The sequence below is a fragment of the Populus trichocarpa genome, chromosome 1, assembly GCF_000002775.5.
Source record: "Populus trichocarpa isolate Nisqually-1 chromosome 1, P.trichocarpa_v4.1, whole genome shotgun sequence".
NCBI classification, from domain to species: domain Eukaryota; kingdom Viridiplantae; phylum Streptophyta; class Magnoliopsida; order Malpighiales; family Salicaceae; genus Populus; species Populus trichocarpa.
Window position 1 is genome coordinate 5,384,914 of NC_037285.2, and position 25,799 is coordinate 5,410,712.

The following is a 25,799-nucleotide window of genomic DNA, read 5'->3' on the forward strand; positions in this document are numbered from 1 at the left end:
TGTTTTTTTTTTAAATAATTTCTCTCTATTGCTTCTAGGTTTTGAACTTTTTGTGTAACCAACAAATTATCAAAAAATTATTTTAATTTAAAAGTTTAAGCTATTAGATGAGGTTTCAAGATATAATTATATAATTTTCTAACACACCCCCTCAAGTACAAATCTTTTAGACTTGAAACTTTTAAATGTCCATACTACTATGTGTTTAATTTTTATTAAATAAAATTGAGATGGCGAGATTCAAACTCATGACCGCTTAGTCAATAAAGCTAATGAGTTGCTTAATACTGGAGCATTCACCTATTGGAAGAAAGGAATGTATTTCAGTTAAGGTAGAAGAGGTGGGGCTACTGGTCACAAGGCGTGTTTCACATGGCAGTTGGAAATTGGAACCATATCTCTTTAGCTTAAACAATGCCCTTATCTAATCGAAGGAATTTATGCTACTTTTTTTTTTTTTTTTGTGTTTGTGAAGAAATGAAGTCGACAAGAAATTGGATGCTCGCGATATATTTACCTCTTGGAATATATAAGAGGACGGAAATGAGAACGCCTTGCATGACTTCTTGTCATCTGTGTTAAAAACTGCATGTTGAGCAATTTGAAGCAATGGAGGACGAAAACCAGGAGCTCATTCAATTTACAGAAGAACTTCATAACTTGGCAGATACTTCTCTGCAGAATGTTCTCTGGGACAAACGTTCAATCTACAAAATACCTGCCTCTGTTACGGCCCTCAACAGGATTGCCTACATGCCTCAGACAGTCTCCTTTGGTCCGTACCATCATGGTGAAGATCATCTGAAGCCAATGGAGGAGCACAAGCAACGAGCGCTCAGATATTATTTAAATAGATCTGGAAGACGTCTACAGGAGGTCGTTGAGTCTTTAAATGAAGAAATCCAGGTTTTAAAAGACTCATATGATATGCTTGGTGAGTCATGGAAAGATGACAAGAAAAAATTTCTGCGACTGATGATTCTTGACGGTTGTTTCATGTTGGAAATTATACGCCTTGCTACACATTCATTGGATGGCTATGCTGCCAATGATCCCATTTTTAGCAGCCACGGGAGGCTCTACATTGCACCATCTATCCGGCGTGATATGTTTTTGCTTGAAATCAACTGCCAATGCTTGTTCTTTACAAGCTGGTTGCTCTTGAAAGTGACGGAGCACAGGTACATTCATCTTTTGTTTGATATTGTATTGGTGGTCCTTTTTACAATTTGTCAGTATGAAAACTTCTACTTTCGCACAGGACGAAGAGTTTGTCAACGAGCTCGTGCTCAATTTCTGCTACCCCAACGCACCCGTCTCAAAGCTGGATAAAAGCTTGCATGTATTGGATTTGTACAGGAAGAGCCTGATTCTGGAAGATCCCGCCTGGAAAATGCGTCGCCCCAGGGTAAAGGGGGGTCTTCTTAATGTTGTCAATGATATTTTCCGATCAGCGACAGGGATTACTGATGTTGGAATTCAGTTCAAGAAAGGTAAAACCAAGAGCCTGAGAGGCATCTCATTCCATGGAGGGGTACTTGAGCTTCCTGTCATTGTGGTGGATGGTGCCACCGAGGCAACCTTCCTGAATTTGATTGCCTTTGAGCGCCTCCACGTTGGTGCAGGCAATGAGGTAACATCTTATGTCTCCTTCATGGACAACATCATTCGTAATGAGAGGGACTTTGCCCTCCTACGCTCAAGAGGAATCATCCAGAATGCTATTGGAAGTCACATGGCAGCTCCTCAACTGTTCAACTCTCTCTCCAGGGACATTGCGTTTCTCCCAAACAGCAGCCTTGAAGGTGTGCACATGCAGGTCAATGCCTTCTGCAAGATGCCATGGAATGAGTGCCGTGCCAATCTCATTCACACCTATTTCAGACATCCATGGGCCATTTTGTGTGTTATTGCTGCACTCATCCTCTTTGCCCTCACTGGTGCTCAAACTGTATATTCTATAATGCCTTACTACAAATCAAATCACTCGACATCACCCTCTCCTCCTATGAGTTTCGCAGCACCCCCTCCCCTTCCAACCCCAACTCCGCCTCCTCTCACTTCTCCTATGCATCCCCCAAAACCATCACACCGGCACCACAGATGTAGATGTGTTAAGAAGTAATTTGTAATTTTCAGTGTCTTGAGTAATTATTTTTTTAAGAGTCAAGGGTCTTTTTGTGTTTTCTCTAGATCTTGGAAGTTATGGAGTTCCTTGTTTTTCTCGGTCTAAGAATTATCTATCAATGTTTTAAATAGATTCCTTCTCAAAAATAAATAAAGATTCCTCTACTAAGTTATCTTAAACACAAATTCCTTATCTGAAACAACGATAGACCAGTTTGCCGAACAGCAATTATATATGTTTTCTTGGCATACATGAGAATAACATCAGCCATAATAATGCATTTATCTTCTGTTAATATATATATATATATATATAAACTAAGCAATTAATTAGGTTATTTTACTATTAAATGAGTACTGTGCACTCTCCTGGTAGATTAGGATAGTCATTTTTTTTAAAATTCTCAATTTCTTCCTTGAATTATTGTTTTTTTTTTTTTTGTATAATTTAACTCTTTTCAAGTGAAATTAGTGCCTAATTGTTATTTTTTTTTAAAAGAAAGTGTTACAATTAAAAAAACAAAAAAACATAGGATCAAAGTGAAAAAAAAAAACAGATGGCAATCTCAAATTTCATTTGACAAGTTCATTTTAGTCTATTATCTTTTATTGATCGATCTTTTTAGTTGTCAGAAATTCAATATAATATACCAAACTTCATTTTTTTTTCAATTTCTATTTTTAAAGAGATAGAGAAACTTGTTGAATTCTAACTTATAAAGAGAAAGTCGTTTTTTACTATGATTTCAACCATAAAATTATCAATATTAATATTAATAAATTTTATTTGAGAGAAAAAATTCACTTAGGTGTTTGTTTTTCTTCTCCTTACCTTAGGATGCAAATTTGATGGTAGAAAGATTTTTTAGTTCAAAATAATTTTGGGTTTTTGATATATTTTTTTGGTTATGTGAGGCCATGAATAAATTTATAAAAGTATTTTAGATCAAATATATGTTAAAAAGATTTTTTAGCCAAAAAAATAAGAGTTTGTTTTCAGCGATTTCTAGTTGTTGAGTTTAGTAAACAACAGACGACACAAATTTGATCATAAGAAGAATTTTTAGTTCAGATTAATTTTGGGTTTTTAATCCATTTTTTTTATTTGATGCTATGAATAAATTTATAAAGATATTTTAGGTAAAAATAGATTGAAAAATTAATTTTTTAGCCAAAAAAAAAAAAACCGAGAGGCTACTTTTTCTTGAATATTTTTATAGTCTTTAAATTAAATGTAGAGGATGAGAGAGGGAGGTTCATATACAGGGGTTTCTAGGATGGACGATAACATGTTTTGAGGTTCAAAATTGGTTTTTATATGTCTTTGAAATGTTTTTTTGATATTGTTTTGAATGAAATGGTGTGGAAAATGAGTGAGGACGACCCATCTTTCTTCTTTGTTTTTGTTTTCTTTCCTTTTTCCATTATCTATTATTTTTTACCATTTTCTTTATATCATTTTTTTCAAATAATTAATGGTTTTTTTTGTGTGTGTTTTTCATAAAACCTCATAAGAAAATGATGATTATTTTAATAACTTTTACATTTCTTATTTAAAAAAAATTAGTATAAAAATATAATTTTTGTAAAAAATGTTTATTCTCCATCCAATCTTGTAAGAACTTAATGATTAATTTTCAAGTGTTTTAACAATAGTAGAGGTTTGATAATTGATAATTAATAATCTAAGATGATATAATATATATTAAAAAAATTACTCAAAATAGATTAACATTCAATAGAAAAAAAAGGATTTATAGTTTTTGTTTTCTTTTATTTTTTGTTGGTTTTCAAAGATAATTAATGGTTATTTTTATGTTTATCATACAACCTCACAACAAAATGATTATTACTTTCTAATATTTTAACTTTTTTTTTTCAAAATCAATACAGAAATAATAGTTGTTGTAAAAAAATAATGATTCTTCATGCAAACTTACAAAAAAAAAAATTCATTGACAGGTTTTATGATAATAATTAAGGCTTGATAATTGAATGATCTAATTAAGATGGATAATTTAAAAAACCTCATGACAATAACACTGGAAAAATACTCTTATTTTAAAATAAAATAAAAAACATCAACACTAACTGTAGTTTAACATATATATAGAAGAAAAAATGATATAGATAAAAAAAAAATTGATAATTGATAATTTATAATCTTTTAATTTATATTAACTTTTTTATTGATTTTGTCTATTCCTTCAAAATTGATCATGATTCTTCTATAAGTTTAAAAAATATTATTGTTTAAAATTACAATAATGTTAAATAATAATAACAAAATTAAATTAACTATATCAAGGGATTGTTTAAGATTGCGTTTCAAATAACATTTTTAAATAATTTGATATTTTTTTTGTTTAAAATTGTTTTATATTTTTAAATTAATGTGATGTGCTGTTGTCAAAAATAATTTATAAAAAATAAAAATATATTATTTTAATATATTTTTAAATAAAAAAAACTTTTAAAAATAACAACTATCACGCCCTCTCAAATAACTCCAGATAATAATTACATAGATTGCTTGAGCATTCTTTTGTTATCGAATCTTTCTCTCTCTTTTTTATTAGATCATCATTCCACTGCTTAGAACTGTCATTATCTACCAGCCAGGCTACAATATCAGAAATGAGAAGTTACACTGAGAATCAATTTTCTTGTCCGCGAAGCAATGAAGACTGAATAAACTATACGTGGATACATTTTATTGCAAGCTCCTCGCTGTGAAACTGACTGCTAGGCCCCCTGTGTTTCTCTCTCTCACCATTTCCTTCTTGATTAAATTTCTTGTGTGGGTTTAAAGATATATATTCTCTCTAGGAAGGGCGACAGTATTGATTCCATACATGTTCTCATGAATCAACTTTTGCGATTTACAAGAAAGAATGTTCATGTCATCTCTTTTCGAGTGAAGGTAGCAGAGATGGAACCTTGTATAGTAGCCTTTACAGAGGTTTTTCTGTGGGAATCCTAGCTCATTAGATTTCAGACCGCCATTAACTACTGAAAGCAATTTTATGCCTTCTTTTATCAAAAGGGTTTTTCTATGCTCTTTAAATCTTTAATTTAAGCCTACTACTTAAAATTCATTTTCAATTAATGTTGATTTATTTCAATTTCATTAACTTAAAATTAAGATATTATACAGATTTTATGAACTTGCGGCAACGTGAGTGTCTTAATTACAACAGCACTTACTGAGAATCAATATTTCCTTGTCTGGGAAGCAATGAAGACAGATAAACTAAGCTTGGATGCTTGAAAGAATAGTCTTGCAATTCTTTCTTTTAATAGATATGGCGTGATAAATCAAGCACGTATTTTGCATTCCTTCTTTTAATCACTGTGATCAAAACTGTTTAGCAACTTGAAGATTAAATGGAGGAAATGCAATTGCTGATTGATGTTACAGAGGAACTTCAGAATAAGGCGGATGCTTCGATGCAGAATATCCTATGGAACAAAAGATCAATCTACAAGGTACCTGCATCTGTCACAGCCCTGAACAGAGCAGCCTACAGGCCCCAAACAGTGTCCATTGGGCCTTACCATTCCTACGACGATCAGCTAAAGCCAATGGAGGAGCACAAACACCGAGCTCTTTATTATTTTCTAAAGAGATCAGGAAAATCTCTAGAGCTATTTCTCCTATCTTTAAATGAAGTGGTGCAGGATTTAAAGGATTCGTACGATCAGCTTGATAAATCATGGAATGATGATACGGGCAAATTTCTGCAACTGATGGTTCTTGATGGCTGTTTCATGCTGGAAATTATGCGCCTTGCTATTCAACCATCGAATGACTATGCTGCTGATGATCCAGTTTTTAGCATTCATGGGAGGGTCTATGTGGCGCCATTTATCAGGCGTGATATGTTGATTGTTGAAAATCAGTTACCAATGCTTGTTCTATACAAGCTGGTTGCTACTGAAAGCGATGGGGAAAAGGTATATATCCTATTAATTGAATTACAAAATCACGGCATCTCTTGTTTATATTGTTCACCATAAATTTTTTACTTTTACGCAGAATGAAGAGTTCGTCAACAAGCTCCTACTCACCTTTTGTCACCCCAACGCGAGTGTCTCAAAGTGGGGTAAATGCTTGCATGTATTGGATTTATACAGGAAGAGCTTACTTCGGGAAGACGCCAACAGGAAAAGGCGTCACCGCAGAGTATGGGGTGGACTGCATAAAGATGTCGATGATATTGTCCGATCTGCAACAAAGATCAATGAAACTGGAATCCAGTTCAAGAAAAGTAAAACTAGAAGCCTGAAAGAAATTTCCTTCCACCATGGGGTCCTTGAGCTCCCTGTCATCGTGGTGGATGATGTAACTGAGACGCTATTTTTGAATTTGATGGCCTTTGAGCGCTTCCATGTCGGTGCAGGAAACGAGGTCACATCTTATGTCTTCTTCATGGACAACATCATCGACAATGAGAGGGATGTTGCTCTCCTGCACTCAAGAGGGATCATCCAGAACGCTATTGGAAGTGACAAAGCTGTTGCTAAACTGTTCAACTCTCTTTCCAAGGACATTGCATTGGACCCGGACAGCAGCCTAGAATTGGTGAACAGGCAGGTCAATGCCTACTGCAAGGAGCCTTGGAATGCCTGGCGCGCCAATCTTATCCAAACGTATTTCAGAAATCCATGGGCCATTCTATCTCTTGTTGCTGCACTCATCCTTTTTGCGCTCACAATTGCGCAGACGGTATATAGTCTAATAGAATTTTATGAAGAAGGATCTCCATCACCCACTCCTATGGTTTCGTCACCACCCCCTATTCCTCCTCCCACTTTTCCTCGTACGCTCTACCTAAATTTGCATGGCCGTTGATTGCCATTGTGTTCAATCGGTTTCCCAGTTTCTAGCACTTTGGGTTCAACCTACTCTCCTGTTGCTGCTGGTATCCGGGAAACGTACTCCGTCCACTGGGTTTTGGCAGCGTGCTTTTGTCATCTTTATATAATCTGACATTTTGTTGTAATTTCATGCCAAGCTCCGAGGAACCTTTTATTGGGGCTATAATTGAGCCACTGCTTAGTTTCACTAATAAAACAGTGCTTGTCGTTTTTGCAAGAGGATTGACCTCGTGTCAGCTATATATAATGTGCACTGTGATGTGCTAGAATCTGATGATTCTCTGCTATTGTTCTAAGAGATGCATTCCTGTTTCCCACTCAAGAAAGGCTTTTGCTGCTCTACCGGTGATTTCCATTTTGGATATTCGTATATTTTCCAAGAATGGAATTTGGACTCAAAATCTCACCCTTCTCAATTGGAGTAATTACAGTTGTTGGAAAAATGAAATATTCAGTGTCCTATTCCTTTTGAGTTTTCAACAACAATTGTTCTAACTGCTAATCACAGTGCTATCCGTACAAATGTTAGCTTTTATATATCTATGCAATAAGAGTTGCCTCATTTGCACCAGACGACTAGCTTCTTAATTTTCAACCTAGAAGATTTAGCCTAGCAGTGGCAGGGGGCATTAGCCACTACTTTTCCTCTCGGTTACTCTATGAATCATAGAAAGTTCAAAATTCTTTTGAAAAGGCTAGCCTGTGTGTAAAGTGATAACCGGAGAATCCTCCTATACTTCTTGAGCTTTTATTTCCTTCTGTTACCAAATGATAGAGTGGTGCTTGGTACTACTAGTGATTTATAAGAATTTATGTTCCCTTCGAATTCCTTACATGTGCACAAGCTTCTCTACATTTTTCATGGATTATGCACAGCTGCTTGAACTGACTAGTGACTATCAAATATATATTGCGGGGAATCTAAAATGGATAAAACGTAATCTATTTTGTTAAGTTTTGTTTTATTCGTTTTTTTTTTTTTTTTTAATCATTTCTCTCTATTACTTCTAGGTTCTTAACCCAACAGATATATGCCAGCCCCTCGAAGGAGGGAAAGTATCAATAACGACTAGTGAGTTGCTTAATACTGGAGCATTCACCTATTGGAAGAAAGGAATGTTTTGCAGTTAAGGTAGAAGAGGTGGGGCTACTGGTCACAAGGGGTTTTTCACTTGGCAGTTGGAAATTGGAACAATATCTCTTTAGCTTCAACAATGCCCTTATCTAATCGAAGGAATTTATGCTACTTTTTTTTTTTGTGTTTGTGAAGAAATGAAGTAGACAAGAAATTGGATTCTTGCGATATATTTACCTCTTGGAATATATAAGAGGACGGAAATGAGAACGCCTTGCATCACTTCTTGTCATCTGTGCTAAAAACTGCAAGTTGAGCAATTTGAAGCAATGGACGACGAAAAGCAGCTGCTCGTTGAAGTTACAGAAGAACTTCAGAGCTTGGCAGATACTTCTCTGCAGAATGTTCTCTGGGACAAACGTTCAATCTACAAAATACCTGCCTCTGTTACGGCCCTCAACAAGACAGCCTACATGCCTCAGACAGTCTCCTTTGGTCCGTACCATCATGGTGACGATCATCTGAAGCCAATGGAGGAGCACAAGCAACGAGCGCTCACATATTATTTAAACAGAGGTGGAAGACGTCTACAAGCGGTCGTTGAATCTTTAAATGATGAAATCCAGGTTTTAAAAGACTCATATGATATGCTTGGTGATTCATGGAAAGATGACAAGAACAAATTTCTGCAACTGATGATTCTTGACGGTTGTTTCATGTTGGAAATTATACGCCTTGCTTCACATTCATTGGATGGCTATGCTGCCAATGATCCCATTTTTAGCAGCCACGGGAGGCTCTACATTGCACCATATATCCGGCGTGATATGTTGTTGCTTGAAAATCAACTGCCAATGCTTGTTCTTTACAAGCTGTTTGCTCTTGAAAGTAACGGAGCACAGGTACATCCATCTTTTGTTTGATATTGTATTGGTGGTCCCTTTTACAATTTGTCAGTATGAAAACTTCTACTTTCGCACAGGACGAAGGGTTTGTCAACCAGCTCGTGCTCAATTTCTGCTACCCCAACGCACCCGTCTCAAAGCTGGACAAAAGCTTGCATGTATTGGATTTGTACAGGAAGAGCCTGATTCTGGAAGATCCCGCCTGGAAAATGCGTCGCCCCAGGGTAACGGGGGGGCTTCTTAATGATGTCAATGATATTTTCCGATCAGCGACAGAGATTAATGATGCCAATGATATTTTCCGATCAGCGACGGAGATTAATGATGCTGGAATCCAGTTTAAGAAAGGTAAAACCAAGAGCCTGAGAGGCATCTCATTCCATAGAGGGGTACTTGAGCTTCCTGTCATTGTGGTGGATGATGCCACCGAGGCAACCTTTCTGAATTTGATTGCCTTTGAGCGCCTCCACGTTGGTGCAGGCAATGAGGTAACATCTTATGTCTTCTTCATGGACAGCATCATTGATAATGAGAGGGACGTTGCCCTCCTACACTCAAGAGGAATCATCCAGAATGCTATTGGAAGTGACATGGCAGTTGCTGAACTGTTCAACTCTCTCTCCAAGGACATTGCGTTGGACCCAGACAGCAGCCTCGAAGTTGTACACATGCAGGTCAATGCCTACTGCCAGATGCCCTGGAATGAGTGGCGTGCCTATCTCATTCACACCTATTTCAGAAATCCTTGGGCTCTTTTGTCTGTTATTGCTGCTTTCATCCTCTTTGCCCTCACTGGTGCTCACACTGTATATTCTATAATACCTTACTACAATTCTAATTACTCGACATTACCCTTTTCTCCTACGGGTTTAGCTGCACCCCCTCCCCTTCCAACTCCTCGTCCTCCTCGCACTCCTCCACGCTGGCCCCCCGGAAAACCATGAATCCCGCTATTTGCAATGTCTATGTATTACTTTCCCTTTAACAGCCTTGGATTGCGACTTTGCTTCGCCCAATTATCTGAAACAGTTCTTTTATATTTATTTTTTGTTTCATCGCATCATATATGAATAAACGGATGGATTTACTTCAACAACAAATGAGAATGGCTCCTCTTGAGAATTTGTTTCCTTATCTGTAACAGGGATAGGCCAGTTTGCCGAACAGCAATTATGTTTTCTTGGCATCCATGAGAATTACATCAGCAATAATAACGCATATATCTTCAGTTAATAATATTGACTGTCTCGTAAATATGAAAACGAATTTATGATCTCAAAGCTCCCATTATACAAGGCTGCGTATCAGAATTGTCACAAGACAAAAAAAAAACTGAAAGGATCACTAAAAAAGCTCCTAAAATACGAGGGGGGAGATGGAGGAACATGTTTCTGCTTATCATTTTTTTACAACAACTGGAGATGAACAATGTAGTAGGTTTTCCAGGAGAATGCACTGGAAAGTAAACTAGTGTGGTCAAGATGTAAACCATCTAGTCTGCTGTCCTTTCATCTTCCAATTCCAATAAACCTAAGCTGCCAGAGATAAAAGTTTGTCAGCTTGCAATATTGCAAATGAAGAAACCAATCACATAAACAGAGAATTTCCAACCACAAAAGGGGAATAATTACAATGTTGTTTCCAGGCTGCTTCCAATAAAATCCCTGCAGGACCACCGGCAAGATATTGCTGGTTGCAAGGGTAAAAATCAACAAAGCATGCATTCCCATCCACTCTAGTACCAACATCGGCCACCTGAATCCACACACATCAACCTGCAGGGAAAGCCCGTTCAATCATCACTTATTATCCTACAACAAACTTGGCTGGTTCCATTGTAGAAAGAGAGAGGAAAAGAAACATAATGAATGAGACATGAATTGACGATCTAGCCAAATAGCAAATATACACGTTCCAGTTATCAAGAAAATAAATATGATAATCATAAAAAATTTATCTTCAGTAAAAGGTGATAAAATATCCTACCAGTAAGTAGATTCCAGTAAATACAATGCCGGCAGCACCAGCAGTGACACACATGTAACTGAATGTGTAAAGAGCCTTGTTAACATGCATTCCTAGGGGTAGGAAAATGAAACCATAAATCAGTACTAGCAGTAATGCTACCTCTATGAAATTCAAATATAAGTTAACTGCAAATAAACTTCTTACCAAGCAAATCCAAGACCAGACCCAAGACTAGAAAACAAGTGGATGGGACCATCCAGTGAAGGGTTCTATCCTTGTGTTCCTGAAAGTGGCAGGGGAAAAAATTAGTTGAACAAAGGAAACTGATGTAATTAAAAGATTAAAATCTTTGATCAGGTAGAATATGTCACCTTGAAATGGACAATGATGTGCCCGTAGTGCAAACCAACCAGGCAGGTGACGATGGCCATTACTGAACTACAAGGACAAAGTACAAAGATCACACAGGGAGCCCGTAAAATTAAGCACACATTGAGTCATCCCCATATACTTAAAACTGTCAATATACTGGTTCCTGATGCATCGCATAAAAGATGATCTCTACAAAAGGCACAAGGAAACAAAAACAAACCTCAGGAGTCCTTCAGGATCAAAAGGAGCCTGACACCATGAAGGAGCATCTGGAGGTAGCGGGCCATAACCAGGGGAATTGATACTACATGGCTGTGGTAGGAAATTAACTATTATTAATATCTGCATTAATAATAAATGAATAGTAAAAACCGAAATAACAAGGAAGCATTCTTAGAAGTACCAAAATGAAACAAAAACTGACACTCGGTGGAGAAATTACCTTAGTTCGTGCATAAATAGGCTTTCTATACAGGTGTTGAATTCCCAAGATTGTACGGTCAATCATTCCACCAGCATTACACGCAGGTCCTGTGTGGCCCCTTACCCCACATTTCACCTTCGGGCGAAAATAAATCATCAGTCACTGAGCTATCAACTTTTTATAAATTTCCTACTTTAGCATTACTAAAGATTGCAAGGAAATAAGAAGCTCACTGGAAATATCTTAGGGGTGGAAGCAGAGGCAGCAACTGGAATCTGATACTCCCAGTCAGGAACATGCAAGCCATATAACAAGGAAAGATATATAGTAACAAACATCAAAACTGCAGCCCTGACAGAGAGTTGCCGAACAAGTTAAGAAGTTTCTCTGACAGCATCAAAAGGAAAAGCATCCACGCAAACATAAATTTATTTCTGGGACAAATGAATAAATAAAGGCCAAGGTCTATCAACTAAAAGGTACTTAAAAGACGTGCAAGATACTTCACTCATAATAATGGACAAACTTTCCATATAATTTGATGTTTCCATGACAGATTGAAGGTATAAACTATAGTCTCCTGGTAAAATACACGTGAGTTATATTAAAATGCCAGCTAAAGCGATGTTTCTAGTAAATGCAGCAGCGTAAAATTAGTGATTCTTAACACCTCCCCGCACCCCCTCCTGTCTCTCTTCAAATGTGGCATATTTCTTCTCAAAGAAGTTTCATTTTTTAGAAAAAAGAATTAAACCACAAAGACTGAGTTCTAAAACAACAGAGCTACACAGGTATGATCTCACAATATTTCTCTCATTTCTTTGAATAAATTCATCTAGCTTGTAGAGCAAAACTCAATTTCACAATTACCAGGTTTATAGCAGGGGAAAGACTTCAAATTGGCTCAATTTATAAATCAACAAGCACAGTGACATGGCAGGTTTATTGTAGGTTGCTGCAGCATGAATTGAAGTGACAAAGCAGATGATTGTGTGATGCGACACTGAGAAAAGTACTCACCATTGAAACTGATATTTCCTCAGCATGGATAATCCGGAAGTAACATGATTACCACCTTTTAGCCAAATCTCACACATTGCCCCTACTAAATATCCTATTGCTATTCTCTGGGGGAAAAAACAAGGGATTAGGTAGAGCCAATCCAATTTGACAAAAAACAATTCCCTGCCCAGACTAAACTCTTTACCGCATTTAGATGATATAAGAAATGATCAGGAAAGTAAAAAAGAATACCTGCAAGATACCCATCCATCTTATCTGTGTCATATCAACCCCATAAGTTAGATCATTCAGACCATGTAAAAAGCCACCTGGAAAGGAGAGATAATAAATGTTTAAGAACCACATAAAGGTGTGTTTTCCAGAATAACCTCCCAGAAGATTCTGTTTTCATGGGATAAATTGAAAAAATATGGCAGCATTTCTTTCTTCTTGCTTTTTTTTACCCCTCTTCACACAATCCTCTTCCCTTTTGAAAACAATACTTACATAAAATACGGCAGAACTTAGCAAAAGAGTTTCGATCATAATACATAATCTAAAAGTTGAAGTTCTTGAAGATGACCTTGAAGAAAAAGACCTATAATTAGAAGTTTGAGTGTCCGGAGTATCGCTTTTCTAGTTGCAACAGCTTTGCATGACAATTTCTGTAGGAAACAAAATATGCAGTTAAGGATGAGAGCATCAGTAGTGGTAGAAATCAGTGTTGCCAAAGGCAAGAGACGCTAAAAGGCGCCAAGCTTGTAAAATACCCTAGGCACTCGCCAAGATGAACCAAGATGACATGCTATATATGTATAATATTATATTATAATATATAAATCTAAAATATATATCTTCCCAATTAAAATTAGATTATTAAAAAATCAAAAGAAAATATAAAATACCATAACATAGTCATATAAAGTTATAATTTTAAAACACAGGGGGCTTGTAGCTCAGTAGCCTTGGCAGGCTTTGCACTGCCTGAGTGCCCTGGTTGGAGCCCTCATGTGTACCCAGCACTTGAGGGTTTAACTGCTGTGGTCCATCGTGGACTTGTTCCGCCCCCTTCCCGGGTTCGACCCTCTATATGCACGTCTGTCATCCCCGCGGTGCCTTACCTGCTCCTGGGCTTGCAGGATGTCCAGTGGGCCGTGGGGAATAGTCGTGGTGCGCGTAAGCTGGCCCGGACACCCCACGTGAATAAAAAAAAAAAAAAAAAAAGTTATAGTTTTAAAAGAAGTAACAGCATTGTCAGAGGCAAAAGGCGCTAAAAAGCGCTAAGCCTATAAAATGCACGAGGCGCTAGGCAACGCTTCATTGAAATTTCTCGCCTGAGGTTAATAAAAGCACTATAGCCTCGCCTCTATAGCGCTTAAGTGAGCGCCTGAGCGCCTTTTGACAACACTAGTGGAAATGTTGGATGAAGTAGCATCTGAAAGGGAACCATTAGATATCAACGAGTAACATGATTTCGCAATACTTTTAGGCTACCCATAAATCAAATTAAAATAACAGCGCTCGTTATTGTTATCATGGCATGAGTGGTATGTTGCAAGTGCTTGAATGAAACAATAAATTTCCCAATCGCGGATACCTTGTATGTGAGTCCAAGCGAAACACCGACAATGAATAGGAAAAATGGCATGACAACATCTGCAAGTGTTAAACCATTCCATGGTGAATGATTAATAGCAGGCAGAACTCCACCAGCATCATCCACAAGTATCATTAGCTGCATTGATCATGAATGAGAAAGCATAAAATTATGATCCTTCAATTCCATTAGAGAGGAAACTGTTGTAAGCCATTGTTTACCTGGTCATTTTTATGCTAAAATGGAACAGAAATCATCAATTTTCTACAACAAAACCAACTCCAATCTTCATTACTTGGTTAAAACCCAAGTGCAACCCACTTAAAGTCCACTTCGGGGGAATTTAATATCTAACTACATCATTGAAGCTCTTTTTTTTTTTTTTTGAACCGGTACATTGAAGCTCCTTTACAATAAATCCTGGACATCAATGGTTGTTCTATAACTTTCGTTAACACTTTGCTACGGTCCTTAAAGCATGTCATCACTGTTATTTTTTACATTAGACCAGGACATCCATTTAGACTCTCTTTTTTATTCTGATTTGTTATTAGTATCTAGAGAATGAAGAAAGAGGAAAAATTGTTGCTTAATTGAGTGGAGCGGTATACGTTCTGGCTGATGGGTCATTTCTACTGCCAATAGGCTTACTTTAGGATTCAAGAAGGGTTCGAGCTGAATCATACAGTATACAGCACAGGCAAGCTGTCCTCCATTGGCAAGACTTGACTGTTGAGACAGAACTCTATAATGGGTCTAAGACAATTATCTACCTATGAGTGGCATACGCAAGGCAAAACCTTGCAGATGACATAGACACCGTAGCAGTAGCAGGCGAGTATGCACAATAAAGCACTTACATGCCTATGACACTTACCTACCCCTTCATGATAAAATTAGTATAGATGTAAATGCATCGAAACTTGACTGTTTATTGCTCAGTAAAAATAAATGATGGATAGTTGGATTCTGTATATTTATTTATTGGGTGTACAGTTACACACGAATACCATTTTTCCAGCTATCAATCAATCTTGGCAAGAAAAATAAATCTCCATTATCACTCACTCTCACTGTAAATAATTACTGTTAGCATATAGGTACTAAATACAGCGCCTGTCTGTATTTATAGATTATGTCCTGGCGCGTTGTGTTTTCAACTGTTTTAAGGTACGTTTTAAAAGTAATTTTATTTTTAAAATATTAAATTAATATTTTTTTTATAATTTTAATATGGTAATATTAAAAATAAAAATAAAATCTAAAAAATATATATTTTTTATAAAACATCATGTAACATAATATTAAATACTCATCATTGTGTTTTGTATTCCGTTTAAATTTTATTAGTAAATAAATTAAATTCATATATTTATAAAAAATATATATATAATTTATTTTATTTTATTTTTTATATTACCTGTTCTTTATTTTATTTTTTCAAAAGCTAAAAAAGATGAATAAATGATTATTTTGAAAAACTAGTTTTAATATTAGTTTTTTTTAATATAATAAATCAAAGGGCTGACCACATTTATTTTTGTATTGTATATAGAGAGTGAGTTTTTATTACACTCAAAATCAGAATGATGAGATTTTCTAAATTTAATTTAATTTTAAAAATTACACGCATGAAAGCAAAAATATAATGCCAGATACATTTTCTATTGGATATTAAAGATGGAATTAAATGCAGGCAAGTAAAAAGAAGTTATATTTGGCAAGAAATAATTTCGGGCAAATCACTGGGGAAAAAAATCATCTGAATCATCCATCATGATTTCTAAATCTATATTTAAGATATCTCGATATCTTTTCTGGTTTTTCTTTTTTCGGGGAGTGTGAAATATATCAGGGAGTGGTGGTCCTTTTCTTTAGGTTCAGAAGCAAGGACAACAGGTCATCAATGGCGAAATAGGAGTAAAAATAATGGTCTAATTGACTTGACAGAAACAGACCAGAAACAGACCGCAAGATGTATAATGTCTGATGCACGAGCAACATGGAATGGGTTTTCCAAAAAGAGAAGCTTAACATCAAAGCAAAAACAAAAGAAGTTGTAAGAAATTATCGAAAATGAAAATGGAGAAGGTGAGTGGAAACATTACCGCAACAGTGAGACCACGAAAAACATCAAGAGAAACAAGACGTTGTTGTTTCTGTCGTTGTACATCATCTTGCTGCCTTGAATGAGTAGGGAGGATGAAAGATTTGTTTTCATCCACAGCTTCATCATCATCCACATGACCACCTTCATCGTTACTTTTCAGGGACTTGTTTCTATCTCCATTGTCTTCCTCTTGCCCTTTAATAGGCGTGTACACTGCCATTGCTATTTGCTCTCGGCCGGCTAGATATGAGATAAAACAGAGTATTTTCTCCCCTTAACAGACTACTGAGTATTTATTGTTGGGTTACAGCTGAAGCTTTCCCTCCTCTGGTTTTCCCTCCTTGCCTCCTCCTCCTCCTCCTCCTCTTGATGAACAGCAGGAAGCTTTTCTTTTCAAGATTGCTATTATATGGAGAAGGAGAAAGGCTTTTCCTGCAGTGTATACCGACGTGCCCACACCCTTTCACTCTCTCTTTATTTTCCTTTTGGGACTGTGCGTTACGCACATAACAGGCAGACGAAAAGGTTATTGCACCGTAGTGGCCTCAGATTAAAATTACTATACTGCCTGTGCTTTTTTAATTCTATTTTTAAAATTGAGATTTTTTTTTTTATAATCTCGTGTTTTGTCATGTTTCTTAATATTTTTAAATTATCCTAATTAAGATTGAATTAGAATAATTTAATACATGATAATAATAATAATAATAATAATAAAATAACATTTTACTATTTTATTTATCTTGTCTATTCTCGGTTACTGAGTTCAAAAACCAGAAAAGGATGGATATATTCGTTATAAGATTCTTATTTCTTATAAATATCTTGTTTGTTTACTGGAAAATAATTTTTTTTTGAAAAGTGAATTTCAGGAAAGTAAGTTTTAGAAAAGTGAATTATTTTCTGATGTTTGGCAGTGTAATAGAAAATAAGTTAGAAAACACTTTCCAGTGTTTAGTTATGTCATGGAAAATGAGCTGAAAAATAACTTATTAATATTTTATTTTTCTCAAGTTTATTAAAATAATGAGAAACAAATCTTACAAATTAAAAGGTTAAATGAGAATGAAATTGAAAAAAAATATAATTTCATAAATTATCTCACATAAAATAAATAATAATCAAAATAATAGAGATCAAATCTAAAAAAAATAAAAGATGAAGAAATTAAAATAATAATAATTAACATTTCATAAATTATTTCAAATAAAATAAGTAACAATCAAAAAAATAAGGACCAAATTTGATACATAAAAAATTTCAATAAAAAAATAATAAGAAAAAAGCAAATAACAATTATAAAAATGAGGACCAAAATTAATATAAAAATTAAATTTTAAGAAATGAAATTGAAAAATAAATATTCAAAATAAAATATATATAGCAATTAAAAGTTTGAGGACCAAATTTGATATAAACAATAAATAATATGATATTTTTAAATTTTTTATAATTTTTAAAAAATATTTTCCACCTAAATTTTTTAAAAAATACTTTTCTGAAAACCAAGCTAAATAGAAAACACCTTAACCTTCGGATTTTCCATATTTTTTTATTTTTCTTTAGTTTCCCACCATTGCCTCGGTGATTGTCGTCCACGTCAGACTTTCAGAAAAGCTGTCCAGTCATTATGCATAAAATTAAAAAATAATTTAAAAAGCTTTATTATTGGGATTTTCCTCGATAAATTCTTCCTGGTTTTTTTGGAAGTAATATCTTCCGTTCAGATTTTTATTCTTTTCTTTCCCTTTCTCTCGCTGCTATGATATGGCATGAGAAACTGTCGTCTGTTTCAAAAAGGCTGTGATAGTTTGCTGCAATGGTTGATCCCCGATATACTTGGATCTCTCTTTTTGCTGGTGATTATAATTTGTTTTTTTTTTTTTTTTTTTTTATGAATGAGGAGTGCAGTATTTTTCATAGTTGTAGTTTTTAATTGCATTCCAAAATACTTTTTAAAAAAATATTTAAAATTAATTTAAACTCTTCATATCTACTTCTTCTTTTTTTCTTTTTTTAATGTTCATCTTCAAATTTTTATCTTAACTCAAAAATTTAAATTATTAAATAAAATTCTATAATAGTTTTATATTACTTTTTAATGTATTTTTTTAAATAAAAATCATTTCAACTTAAAAACTTACATGTGCCTAGTTTTTATTAATTATATTGGGATGATGAGATTTAAATTTATGATCATTTGATCGATAAGGCTCTAATATCATGTCAAAAAATCATCTCAGTCAAAAAACTTAAATGACTAGGTGGGGTCTCAATAATAATTTTATATTCCTTTCTAATAAATTATAATAGAAATATAAAATTTATAGTAAGACAATCATAATGTAAAATACAAAGTAAATATGTGGTCACTCTCGTAGTTTTTAGAATTTTTTTTGTATTCAAAAATTCATTATATTCATTTTTTTATTATATAAGTTTGAAAAAAAAAATAAGAAACTCGTCAAAAAATAATGAAGTTGTTTGCCGGTCGTAATCTAAACATAAAAAAAATCTTGGTATTATTGGGTTATTCTTTTTATAGAGAATTTATGGAAGGTGATTTTTTTTTTTCTTTTAATATGGTGGGAAAGGCAAATTGGGTTTGGTTTTGATTTTTTGAATTATGTTGATTTTTTTTCCAATGATTTTGAGGTGTTTTGAGATTATAAGTGATTTATAGTTTATAATAACACAAAAACAACTAACAATTTTTTGTTTCAACATAAGATTAAAAGTACAGTCAAGAGTATCCTATATTATAGTAAAAAAAAACATAATCCCAGCTTGTACATATTTCTTAAACAACTCCTAAATTCTAAGATCATAGCATTATTATTCTTTCCCGGATAGATTATATAAATGTTATCCTGGCTTCTGCATCCGTGGGAGTGGGGCGGTGCCACCAAACCCACAAGCTGTGGGCGCTGCGGCTATAACATATTCCTATAAAGAATTCGAAAATTAGAGGTTGTAATTTGATGTTTTTTCTTATCTTCTTCCTTTTCACCGCCCTAAAAGCCGGTAGAAACTGCTGCCAGTGGCAGTGGCTCATGGAATATTGTGGGTTGCTTAAAGGTGCATGTCATGAAATGAAATCCATGCTTTTGCTTCGCATAAAAGTGATCGAAGGTTCCTCCCCGTTTCCCATGTGTTACAACTTAGAGTGGACAAAATTGAGAGCCAACCCAAGGCAAAAGGTTCACAGAGCATTCTGGCGAAAGCTACTCACAAAATTGTATACATATTAAAAATAAAAAAATATTATTTTAATATATTTTCAAGTAAATAAATACTTCAAAAAACAATTACTAATATATTTTTAAACAACATGTCTCTTTACTTCCTCGTCAAATAATTCACTCAAACTTCCACTTGCCACTGGTAAAATCTTGTTTTTGTATTTTTTATCGAGAATTTTTTATTTTTATAATATACATTTAACTCATTTTTTTTTGTAAATTATACAAAAAAAATATTAATGTAATTTAAAGGGAAAAAAAACAAAGAAGATTGTCTGGCATATAATAGGAATATGGCTAAAAATATTATTAGAAAGTTATCATGCAGTTAATTAATACTTATTAATGGTACGATTGATAAGAAGAGAAATGAAAAAACAAACAAAACACTTGTGAATTTACAAAAAAACAAAAATTAATCTTAAAAATATTATTTAATGTCGGATGCACATCCAGATTGTTAATTATTAATTATGGAAAATACTTGTTTTCTAAATTTTTTAAATTATTTTAATATGCTGATATCAAAAATAATTTTTTAAAAATAAAAAAATATATTATTTTGATATCTTTTTAATGAAAAAACACATTAAAAAACAATTACTATTATATTTTCCAATATTATTTCCTAACAAAAAAATCCATTAACAAAAAAAACAAAATTCAAGATCATACAATCACATATTACAAGTATCATACCTAAATTCTTTGAGGAAAAAAAAATTTAAGAATAAGATGTGACTTGTTAACTCCATACAGCCACATTCAGACATCTTCGATATCGTATATAATCCACCAGAGCTGCCTGCTACCCAATGGGATTTCGACACCTAAACTAGAAGGCATAAGAAAATGTGTACTGTTCATCCCCTTTATTGGTAACCGACATCATCTAATCCCATGATGCTGTACAGAACCTTTATCTAATAAAAGAACAAAAAAAATCGGAAAACATTATTGTAAAACTAGAAGACATTGATGATGGTGTAACGTAGTACGAGGAAAAGATAGTAGTTGAATCGCTGTCCATTTGTCGAAATGTATAAAATCAAAATTACCTAACAAACTAAAACAAGTGGATTCAATGAAGCACCTCACTTCTTTTGTTTTTACACTTTTTTAAAATTCGTCCTTATACTTTTTTCTCTTTTTGATTCGGTGCTTTTTTGTTTTTTTACAAATTGGTCCCTAGACTTTTTTTTTCCTTTTTAATTTGATTTTTTTGGGCCTAATTGTATGAGATAAAATTTCAATTTCATTAAAAATCAACTAAGAGAAATGTAGCTTGAAAAGCTGTGTTATTTACTGCAGAGACAGTAAACGAGGATGATAAATGCATGAGACGTGGAAGAAGAGAATTTTTTGTATGTTTGTATGTGAAGTAACGAGCTGAATCCTTTACTTGATGGTGATTTATGAATGCTTATATACCTTTGATCAAGTCAATTTGCATGGAAAATAGAGAAAAATAATGGAATAGACTGAGCAATCTATTTTAGAAGTAATTATACCATTGAGTATGAACTAATATATACATGGGAGTAGGGATGAGTGAAAAAACTGAAAAATTGATTAAACCAAGAAAACTCGAAAAATAAATAACCGAAAAAACCGAACTGTGAAAAAAACCGATTAAAATTTTAAAAAAACCGACCGGTTCGGTTTCAGTTTTATAAGCCTGAAACCGAAAAAACCGAACCGAACCCAATCCGGGAAAAAAAACCGAGCCAAACCGGAAAAACCGATCCAAACTGGTTTAAACCGATTTTGTCCAAAAAAACTGAACCGAACCGAAACCGGTCAGTTTGAACCGGTTTCGGTTTGTTTCTTTTTTTAAAAAAAATCGGTTTGGTTACTTTTTTTTTATAAAAACCGAATCGAACCGAAAATAATCACCCCTGCATATTAGCCAGGATTTGGCATTAACGTATCTTAATATTGTGATGTGAAACATGTTATGTTAAAGAGGATGCGTTAACATTGAATCAAAGTGTGTAAGCACAAGCAGACACAAAGACTAAGATCAGACATGGCTATCCCAATCACAACTGCGAGGCAACGCACTATGATGGAGTTAGGTTCGGGTATGGCCATCTCAAACCCCATGTAAGTGGTGGCGGATTGAACCACTCAGGCTCGAGGAAAGACCCTTGAAGCTGACTCTGAGCCCTTAGATGATGAGCTTAGGATGGTGAGATCTTTAAGGCTCGAGCTCAAATCTGTGTGAGTTGGGCTCGGATAGTGAAATCCCCAAAGTTGGCTCAAGCCTCCACTTGGGATAACTTATCTCAAACCCATCAACCATGGATGACTCAATTTCAGGGTTGCAAAGCCCATACTCATCAACTAGCAACTTTGACAAAGAAGTTTGCTCCAAAGAAGAATCTTTGTAAAAAAATTACTTCTCTAGCATAAAATTTCTCAATTTCCCCAATCTTTTTAGCATTTTTCTAGGTTGTTTTTAAATAGACAAATTAACCAAATCACATTAAAACAACTTCCACATAATTTAATTTTAAATTCAAGTTAAGCAAAAAAACTAGTCAAGAAGTTTCTTTTTATTAATTATATTTTTTTTTCAATTTCATCCTTAAACTTCTTTATTAATAAAATAAATTACTTTTAGATCAACCACATTGACTAAATCAACTCAGAACAACTTCAACGTGATTTATTTTTAAAACCACTTTTCAGTTTCTAAAAACTCCTTTTCAGTTTTAAATTAGATCGCAGTAAAAATAAAAGCAGCAATTCAACCAAACAAGTAAAATAAAAGCAGCAATGAAGTACTAAACAACACCTAATTTCCGTTTTGTTTTGGACGATAATCATGATAAGGAACAGCCATCTCTGCAAACCAGCAAATTTTGCATGCTCAAGCATTTATGCAAAGAGAACGCTTGAATCATAAGTCGATACAAAACCATAGAAAACTTGCAGCATGCATTTGCACTAAACATAATAGCATAGCTTCACAGAAATGAAAACTACTGTGCCATTCATTCTAACAAAAGATTCACTAATCTTTCAGTTCTTTTCCACAAGAATTGCGTGCGTGTGGCTGGCAAGGATTGAAAAGAGAAACCTCAAAATGTGCATGGATGTATAATACTTGCATTTTCCGCCATTAAATTCCTGTCATCTTTGACATCATTTATCAATTCTGAATTCTGAATTCTAAATTCAGCACCTAGTACCAGGATAGTGCCACCAATCCAAAACAATAAACTGCAGTGCTGCAGCATAAGAAAATCAATGTTTTCAACAAGATCTCTTGTCCAAGAATGAGAAACAAAGCATGGAATTAAAGTTATAGCCATTTTTTTCCAAGAAGAAAGATTAATGAAGAGTGAAATAAGAAGATACAAGAGTGGTTGAGATCAAAGGGATAGCACGAGATCAAGTTGACAGGTAAGATAAAATACAATAGGCACAGAGACTTGCACGATCACAAATCAAAACCCTGCTCGGTTGTGCATACAATGTAAGTCATCCTTAGGTAAAATGCTATGTACATGGGCTTGCACCATTACATATTCATTAGCAAGAAAAAGATGCTCCTATTCAGTACGCATACAACGAAAACAAAGAGTGTTTTCTAAATGAAAACCACTGCTTCTATCAGCAGTTTAGTAACGGGGAGCTTTCAAGCATGAAACCTCTTATATCCAATTATCCATGATTCAAATTGGTAGACTAAAAAGAGTCTTTCTTTCATAAATGTTGTTGTCAAAGAGATTTTTCTGATTCTGCACAGTGCAATGAGATTAGGCTAATGAAAATACATATGGCTGATGCACATCCTAGCTTACAAAATGCTAGAATAATACGAAAATGCTATAGAATCTACCATAAAATAAAATAGAACCTCTTCAAACCATTTAGCATACAGTAGAATTCATTTTCAATACTCAAGCCACATATTCCTTGTCATTGAAATGCTAGAAAACTAAAAACCAACGCTAAAAGAAAACCCTTCTAATTAAATTTATTGACAAAACTTTTCTAATGGAAGAACACTACTTACACGGCCTGAGTAGTAATTGGCAAGCAGCAAGATAGAGAGTTCAAGAGGTTAATGATTCAAGTAAAGCCAGGCTCGCACCCCCACCAGCATCAACAAACCTCATCATTCTTGATATCACCACAGGCATTGCACTCCAATAAATTTGATGGCTTAGCATCAGAAGGAGGAAAAGGAGCCAGTGTACCCCAGCAATTATTTCGATTACACATGTATCTCAAAAAGAAATAGGCATGAGGAAAGTCAGTGCTATTATCATTGCCGATTTCTTCACCATCAGATTCGGCCTCCATTGGCTCATCGACATCCTCCTCCATCACCTCATTATCATTATCATCACCATCACCCTCGTCATCAGACCAAGTAGCTTCGACCTTACAACGATCACAGTCACAGGTAAATCCATAGTCCTCAAGCAATCTTTTCCGTCTAGTGGAGTAATTACTGTTTACAGGAAAATAACTCAAACAAATCTCCCTTCCTTGCGGAACATCATGAATCATTCTAACAACAATATCAGTGTTCCCACTATTATTCGTATCAACATAATCAAACCTACAAGCATTTGGAAGGCAATCGTGATTAAAAAGAGATGCCTTAGGATAAATACCGTAAGCCCTCACCGATCTTTGCCCACCATTCTCTTCATTAAGATTCAAAGGCTCCATTAATCCGAAAGCATTAAATCTGTCTTTCGCAACCAAAGCCGCAATAAGTTCCAAGCTAAAAGAGAACCCCTCAATTGGTGGAGGAGGACAAAGAGATGAGATTACAGAATGCAGAGACTGGACAATAGCTGGATCTTCATCTTCAGCGCGGCCTTGCAGCGACAGCAAAATTTGAAAATCCGAAGGTGAAACGAATGCAAGATTGTAAGCAGCAACGAGGAATTGAGCTTGGATTTGTCGTTCCACAGAATGATGCTGTAGAAAATCTTGGCAGTCGCGGAGGCGGCTAAGAGATTGGCAGACCCAAGGAGTGTGAGAAGATGCCAGAGCAGCGGAAAGGCAAGTGGGGCTACAGAAACGCTGGTGAGAGCAGGTGGGACAAGATACTGATGCTGATTGTATAGTTTTGAAGCATTTGTCACAGTAAAGGAAGGTTGAGTGTTGCTGTTTGGTTAAAGGGAGTGCAGAATAGAGGAGGATTGGAGAATCTATGAGGACGATTTGGCCACCTCTTAAGGGCTGAGTGGATACAAGCCCTCTTCCTCTTCCTTGTATCTCCTCAACTCTCACTAGGGTTTCTGTGTTTACACCAACAGACATCTTTACTATCTTTTTCTGCAGAGCGGCTTAGGCTCTCCTCTGTCTCGTTTTTCAAAATCAACTTGAGCCTTCAGCTGCTAAATTGGTGCTTTAACTAGGGTTTTAGCTTTTATAGATGTCAATAAAAAATACGATTTTTTCTTCTTTTTTTTAAAAAAAAGGCCAAGGCAAAAAAATAATTTCCGAAGGGTCTCTGATTATCCAGAAAGCTTCCCACCAAAAAGCTATTGGGTGAAGAGCTGAATGGGCCATAATGTTCCATTTGTCTGAAATTGAAGCCCCCTCTCCTTGGCCCATTGGTACATGCCACACGGGAGCTGGGACAAAACAGGACATCTTGTGCTGGTTTTTGTTGCTCACGAGGAATGTGGTAAACAAGACGTCCTCGCTTGTACTGTTGCTTGTTTATTACGGATGTTGCAAAAGGTAATTCTTTATTCGCCCCATTGTTAGATTTCTGTTTCCTCCTCATCATGTACGTCCCAAAGGGCTTGAAGATGACCTCAATGGACTCGAGAAATTAGGTTGCTTACATGAAAACATGTTATCATTTGATATGCTTGAATCTCAGAGAGCATGGACGGTGATGGAGAAAAACTATGAATAGATGTTCAATGCCGTTTATGTGTTTTCTTCCTTGCATTTTCTGAATTCCCTCAAAACCTACATGAAGTTTACAAAGGATGTACACTCCTTTCCAACTTCAAAATATACTCCACCACTTGTGTACAATCAAACGAGCTGATCTACAAGATCCACATCCCCACGAAATTTTGATAAAACCACTAGCTAAAGATCAATATC

At 34.9% G+C, this 25,799-nt stretch overlaps 5 protein-coding genes across 7 annotated transcripts; 3 read left to right on the forward strand and 2 right to left on the reverse strand.

Annotated features, from left to right (window-relative positions):
* The first annotated feature begins 457 nt into the window (after nt 1–457).
* On the forward strand, nt 458–10,088 carry LOC18109318 (UPF0481 protein At3g47200). Of its 2 annotated transcripts, none has more exons than XM_052450128.1 (3): nt 458–906; nt 8,710–8,985; nt 9,066–10,088. In XM_052450128.1, the coding sequence occupies exons 1-3, from the start codon at nt 610–612 to the stop codon at nt 9,930–9,932; spliced, it is 1,440 nt and encodes a 479-aa protein (XP_052306088.1). In that variant the 5' UTR covers nt 458–609; the 3' UTR covers nt 9,933–10,088. The 2 variants fall into 2 exon arrangements, with proteins under 2 accessions (XP_052306088.1, XP_006387593.3); XM_006387531.3 differs by having other exon boundaries at nt 462–718; nt 8,522–8,985.
* On the forward strand, nt 873–2,258 carry LOC7477766 (UPF0481 protein At3g47200). The gene is made up of 2 exons (XM_002297861.4): nt 873–1,181; nt 1,262–2,258. Exons 1-2 carry the CDS (start codon nt 1,134–1,136, stop codon nt 2,123–2,125), a joined length of 912 nt encoding a protein of 303 aa, XP_002297897.4. The 5' UTR covers nt 873–1,133; the 3' UTR covers nt 2,126–2,258.
* LOC18109319 (UPF0481 protein At3g47200) lies at nt 5,287–7,923 on the forward strand. The gene is made up of 2 exons (XM_006387532.3): nt 5,287–6,084; nt 6,167–7,923. Exons 1-2 carry the CDS (start codon nt 5,515–5,517, stop codon nt 6,980–6,982), a joined length of 1,386 nt encoding a protein of 461 aa, XP_006387594.3. The 5' UTR covers nt 5,287–5,514; the 3' UTR covers nt 6,983–7,923.
* Nucleotides 10,089–10,212: 124 nt separating the features above from the next.
* LOC7477767 (uncharacterized) lies at nt 10,213–16,971 on the reverse strand. The gene is made up of 13 exons (XM_002299329.4): nt 16,460–16,971; nt 14,352–14,489; nt 13,338–13,419; nt 13,007–13,083; nt 12,773–12,879; nt 11,986–12,103; nt 11,771–11,887; nt 11,549–11,640; nt 11,328–11,394; nt 11,161–11,239; nt 10,975–11,066; nt 10,620–10,763; nt 10,213–10,523 (listed from the first exon to the last, which is right to left on the reverse strand). Exons 1-13 carry the CDS (start codon nt 16,679–16,681, stop codon nt 10,497–10,499), a joined length of 1,362 nt encoding a protein of 453 aa, XP_002299365.2. The 5' UTR covers nt 16,682–16,971; the 3' UTR covers nt 10,213–10,496.
* Nucleotides 16,972–22,531: 5,560 nt separating this feature from the next.
* LOC7491446 (histone-lysine N-methyltransferase ASHR2) lies at nt 22,532–25,112 on the reverse strand. 2 transcript variants are annotated; one of them, XM_024595237.2, is made up of 2 exons: nt 23,731–25,112; nt 22,532–22,939 (listed from the first exon to the last, which is right to left on the reverse strand). In XM_024595237.2, exon 1 carries the CDS (start codon nt 24,993–24,995, stop codon nt 23,820–23,822), a length of 1,176 nt encoding a protein of 391 aa, XP_024451005.2. In that variant the 5' UTR covers nt 24,996–25,112; the 3' UTR covers nt 22,532–22,939; nt 23,731–23,819. The 2 variants fall into 2 exon arrangements, with proteins under 2 accessions (XP_024451005.2, XP_024451053.2); XM_024595285.2 differs by lacking the exon at nt 22,532–22,939 and adding an exon at nt 23,078–23,452.
* Nucleotides 25,113–25,799: the final 687 nt, after the last annotated feature.